The sequence below is a fragment of the Pinus tabuliformis genome, chromosome 8 (assembly GCF_031772625.1).
Source record: "Pinus tabuliformis cultivar Carrire ecotype Pingquan chromosome 8, CPIR1, whole genome shotgun sequence".
In the NCBI taxonomy this organism is placed as follows: domain Eukaryota; kingdom Viridiplantae; phylum Streptophyta; class Pinopsida; order Pinales; family Pinaceae; genus Pinus; species Pinus tabuliformis.
Window position 1 is genome coordinate 1,870,259,930 of NC_142294.1, and position 6,000 is coordinate 1,870,265,929.

Below are 6,000 nucleotides of genomic sequence, written 5' to 3' on the forward strand. Positions count from 1 at the left end.
GGGATGTATTAGAGGTTGATAAATTGGTTCCCGATGTGACTGTGTCCATGGATGAATCCTCTATGAGTATTCAACAGGCGGTGAACAGTGCACCGGATAAATCTGAGCGGAGATTCGTGATACATATAAAGGCTGGGGTGTATAAGGAGATTGTTAGGGTTCCTCCCAGTAAAACTAATCTTATGTTTGTGGGTGATGGCATGGGGAAGACTGTGATCACGGGGTCTATGCGTGTGCCATCCCTGCCTGGTGTTCCAAGTACATATGGCTCTGCAACTGTTGGTAATGCTCATCATTGTTCCTCTTCCTCTTCATATTAAGTTGGAATTTATTTCTTTGCCTGAGTTTGGTTTTGTTATTGTGTTTGATCATGGTGTGGTTCCTGGCAGATTTGAGATGCCTTGAATTGAAATTGGAAAATCTGCTCTTCCAACATGTTTTGATCATTACACATGGTTCTTGCGGACCACATCCCTCTGTGATTTTTCGGGTCAACCTTAGTCCATATTCTCTCCTCTCTCACCTTTTGTCACTAATTCACCCCAAGAGACATTAAAAAAACTGTTAGGATCTTGAGCACCAGCAAAGAAGTAGATGAGTAAGGTCTGCAAGTTGAATTTGCATTGGCTTTCCCTCTTCATGGTCTCAAAATATCATCCACCCCATCTTCCAATTGAAGGATATTTCTGATAGAAATAATTACAAGAATATTATGATTGGGTGTGCCTTTGTCGAACTCTATGTTATGGGCGTGAATGTGTGGCTTTCTCAACATATAGAGAGGAACAAATTCAAAGCTATGGGGCAACCAAGTCTTAGAAGAGATTATGAAACTAGTGACCACATTTTTAGCCTGTGTGCTATTATCAAGGAAGCTGACTTCCCTCATCTAAAGTCCTGTTGCTTTGTGGATTTTCAGAAGGCTTTTGGACTCTGTTCCAAGGGAATTATCGTTCTGGAGACTACGTGAAATTGGCATCTTTGAGTGTCTCATAGTTGCTTTCATGAAATTCCATGGGATATACATTAATGGGTTAGAGCATAACCGAGCGAGTACTTCCACAAGGGAGATGTTTACGTTTTACACCATGTTTTGTTTACCTTATTCTTATTTGCAGAGGATCTGATCCTTTTAGCCTCCTCCCCTAGGGACATTCAGAGATAGCTTGATGCCCCTGCCAATGTGATGGTCATAGAATGATGGTGGTGAACCTTAGTGAAACTGAGGTTGTGATTTAAATATCCAAGAGCACCCTAACAAACTTCCACTTCTTCTTCAAAGGAAGCGAGGTGGAGATTACCATTGCTTATACATCTATGGGATCTGATCCATAGCCCTTAGGTTTAGCTTAAGGCATGTCTTTCAACCCAAAATTAGAAAGGGTTATAGGTCTCTCTCCATGCTTGATCGACAATACTTCCATATGCATTTTTAGGACATCTCTTCTGAGATGCATTTTTGAGACAATTAACAGACCTATAGTACTATATGGTGTTGAAATCTTGGGGCCTACCTCGTTACCACCTGACTGCGCGCAGGCTGAGACAGTCCAATTCCTCATGCTACAGTGTATGATTTAGCATAAACAAACAGTTCCATAACCCATTGTACAAACAGTTTGGCATTCATCCCTTTTTCCTTGAGAGCATTTTTGGACTTGTCTTCTTTCTTCACAGGAAACTCCTATCTGGCCCTTTGCCTTTTTTAGATTGCCTCCACAGGCCCCTTTGTCTAGCGAATGTGCTGTTTTTTTAAAGGCGTCTTCAGTTCTTCAAAGAGTGCCTCCCTCCTTTTAGCTATTCTCTAGATGCCCTAGTGACATCCTAGCCCCTGAATGGAGATAAACATGGATATCAAAGAGGACGTCTATCTACAGTAAATTCAGGTCACTTGGATTGAATCCCACAACGGTTTCACAATCAAATGACCTTCTACTATGATCACTTATTGTACAAGTATGATCTAGGAAGCAATTCTCTTTGATGCATTTGCAGATTTTTATGGGTCTTCTTGCAGAACCCAAAGGGCTTTAAACGCTTGTTCAATTCTGTGGCCAAGGAATCCACTACCATTGCTTCCAATTCCTTTTGCATGGACATAAAGTGTGCCCTTTCTGCCATGTTGCTAAGAACTACTGGATAAAAATGCCAAACCACAACACTGAGGACCTGCATGCTGGTTAAACTTAAAAGCCTGAGGAAAGGTAGAGATTTGGCTGACAAGACTTCTTTGGAGACAATCAATTGTGAAAATGACCATCCAATTAATGAGAGAGAAATTTTCTACTTGAGTTCAACCCAGATTAATTCCCTTGCAAAGGAATGCTGATCTAGAAAGCATCAACAAAATACAAATGAGAGGAGAAGGAAACAATCAAAATCCAGCAGTGCTTGGAATGCAATCCGTCATTTGCAAGGGAAGCAATAATGCTTTTCTTCAGATTGTAGGTTGCTGAAAAGAAGAGAGCAATAACATTTATTTTTGCAGATTCTGCACTTCTTTCATCCTATTAAAGCAGCAAAAAAATTAATTATCGTTTTACATTTTAAGAATAAGATATTTGGAACCCTTTCATATGATAGGTGTAATGTCTTTCAACATGCATTGGGGTTTGTAAGTTTGAGAAATTTCAATGGGCATATGCTAAAATCGGATCCTCTGTTTATTCTGATAACTAGATAAATATGTGTATGCTATTTCTAAACAAAGACGGAATTTAATACTTACAATTACCATCGTTCTTTGGTTTTGAACTCTTATCAAAGGAAAATTCAATCAATCCATATTCCTCGATCCCACTAAATCTTGTTTTAGATGTTGATGATTGCTAATTTATTTGTTTTCACAATTGCAGCTGTAAATGCTGATGGCTTCTTAGCACGGGATATAACATTCGAAAATGCAGCAGGGCCAGGTAGTCAACAAGCGGTAGCCCTAAGAGTAGATAGTGATCACTCTGCCTTCTACAACTGTGCCTTTCTTGGCCACCAGGATACATTGTACACTCATATTCTTCGTCAGTTCTATAGAAACTGCAGAATAGAAGGCACTGTTGACTTCATATTTGGAGACTCGGCAGCCGTCTTTGAAAACTGTCTCATTCTGCTGCGTCCTCGTCAAATAAACTCAGACAAAGGATCATCAGATCCTGTCACTGCACAGGGTCGAACAGATCCAGCCGAGCCCACAGGATTTGTTTTCCATAACTGCACTATCAATGGAACTGAAGAATATATGAGGGCTTCCTATGCCAACCCAAAAATTTACAAAGGCTATTTGGGTCGGCCATGGAAGATGTACTCCAGAGCAATCTGCATAAATTCATATTTGGGAGAGGCCATTAGCCCTGAGGGATGGATGCCGTGGATAGAGGACTTTGCTCTTAACACGCTTTACTATGGGGAATACCAGAATTATGGGCCGGGAGCTAAGGTTTCTGGAAGAACGCCATGGTCTAATCAGATACCTGAGAGAAATGTAGGAATGTATACTGTTGGAAACTTTATACAGGGAGACGAATGGCTGCCAGATACAATCAATTAATCCAAAAACAAAGGTTGGTTACTATGCAATCTTCTAATGCGTGATTTTCTTCTACATTGTTGTTGTTCCCTGATGATGGTGAAGAATTCAACAGGAAGCAATGGGACTAAAAATTCTCAGACAGTTGCAACCCAAAAATCCATGAGCCACATTGTTTCCTTCTATCACTGTTTCATCTGTCTTTGGAGTATTGCAATTTCAATCTGCTATGAAGGAGCCACTTGCTTTTCATTGGAGGAAAATGTTATTTGTACTTGTCTGCAATTTTTACTGCACTATTTTGATCGACATTGATGACCAAAATGGCAGAATAATTTTGTACCTGGTGCAGAGGAAAGCTGTTTTGTTACTGGGAAAGTTTCAACGCAGCACTGTTTTGTGATTGGGCGAATCCTCCCGCAGTTATGTTTGAAGCATGGGATAAAACTTTTGGAAAAATTTTATGAACTCTATGGGTGTCTGTATTTGTTGTTGTTTTTTTTTTAAATCACGAAAATTGGTTGAATGAAAATTACAGGGATTTATTGAACCACCAAACATAATATTGACTCTCAAGTTTTAAGTAGATATCATTCAAGTTCTCAATATGTTCTTAATATAAAAAAAAACATGCAACTTCTTATACAGGCTGAGTGTAAGTGCAGAGCGATTTGGTGAACAGAAGCAAAAACCAGTCTATCGGTCAGCTTTCTGGTAATAGAGGACTCTACGACAACATTACAGCATACTTTTTAAACTAACCAAAAGACTTTTAAAAGGCTTGAAATAAAAACCGGACCTAGAAAGTTATAAAAGTCTGACCTTCCTGGTATAAGATACAAACTATTATTAACACCAGAAATAAAAAGACAACCACAATGAAGAATAATTTAAACATCGTTGGAACTAATAGATTCTAGAACAATATAAGTTTGGATAATACTTTGATCATTTGAAGAATAAGGTACTTAATTTTTAACAGCATGTTATTCTCGACAACGTCATGGCTTATTCTGTGTGACAATTTGCATACACTCTCTTTGATTTTTCCAAGGAGTGATGTTATTCAAAATATATCTCCCTGTGGGTGTCCTTATGCTGCACACAAGAAATGATGCATTCACTTTTTTCAACTTTATGTATGTTTATCATTTCCATCCATATGATTGTCTTCCCATGATTTCTAAGATGTAATTGAGTTTATATCCATCCAATTGTATTATAGGCTCCTAAACCAATGGTAAGATCAGTTATTTTAGATTTGCTGACAGGACTAGAAAGACACGTGGGATAAATCTTATATTTATAGTATACTCCTCTTTAACGTTATGAGTTTGTACACATGTTTTAACACTTTCTCAGCTCTCAATAAAAATCAGAACATTGTGGAATTCTTTTAGGATCAGAAGCAACGCTAGGGTTGGAAAAAGCATGTAGCACTTATAATGTATCAAACTTAAAATAAGCCAGAAGTCTCCATTTTATCTGGGATTCCTCTTTGTTCATCCCTTGTCTTACACTAAGGTATATAATGTTCTGAAAAGTCTCATTGTGATATCCACTCATACATGCTAGACAGTAAGGCACACCTCTGTGTTGAGATTCAATTCTAGATCCATAATTGTTTTTGACTTTTATTGATTTTTCTTTGTCAAAAATGTAGATTAGCATTGCCTCGAATTGGCCATTTGTTGATGATAAAAAATAAACACCGGTAAAGAAACAAAATTGCATAAAATTTTGACTTCTTTCTTCTATGCTGTTGTTTCTTATGTCATTTGCATAAAATTTTGACTTCTCTCTTCTATGCTATTGTTTTTCATATCATTGCCTTACGGCGTTTCTTTTGCAACATGTGGTGCAAATGCTAGTTATAATATATATACAATTTTTAATATATATATATATATATATATATATATATATATATATATATATATATATAAAACAAAAGTCACTTGGTGGCAATGTCCAAAAAGCAAAGGCATTGATATTGCCATCATATGGCTTTTGTTATTATTATTATTATTAAAAATAAATCTAAGTTATATGTACATTTAAAAAAACATGGAAAGCACTCAAAGAATAGTTATGGCCATGAAAATGAAGTGTTATGCACTAGGAGGTTTGAAGTTCAAATCCTCTTGAATTACATGTGTTTGCAAAAGGGGCATATGTAGGGACCTAAGGGTTATAGTGGTCGAGTAGAAGTGGACCTTGTGTAAGGAGAGTATGAAACCAGCCGATCCCAATACCAACCAATTGCCATTTCCCTTGTCACTAACAAAAAAACATAAAACAAAACAATCTTGGAACAAGATTCTTAACCATGCATATTTAACGTGCTTTATCGTGGATGTTCTTTATTTTTAAAATACCATGGCTTATTATTACCACATGCCCAAAAAACCACAATTCATTTCATATGAGACTTGTTAATATATGACATTTTTTAATTAACCAATTTAAGTACATTG

The 6,000-nt window shown here is 37.2% G+C and overlaps 1 protein-coding gene across 1 annotated transcript; it reads left to right on the forward strand.

Moving 5' to 3' along the window:
* The first annotated feature begins 33 nt into the window (after positions 1–33).
* On the forward strand, positions 34–3,978 carry LOC149243811 (putative pectinesterase/pectinesterase inhibitor 51). Its single transcript, XM_089367863.1, has 3 exons — positions 34–282; positions 2,856–3,557; positions 3,854–3,978. The coding sequence occupies exons 1-2, from the start codon at positions 48–50 to the stop codon at positions 3,542–3,544; spliced, it is 924 nt and encodes a 307-aa protein (XP_089223989.1). The 5' UTR covers positions 34–47; the 3' UTR covers positions 3,545–3,557; positions 3,854–3,978.
* Positions 3,979–6,000: the final 2,022 nt, after the last annotated feature.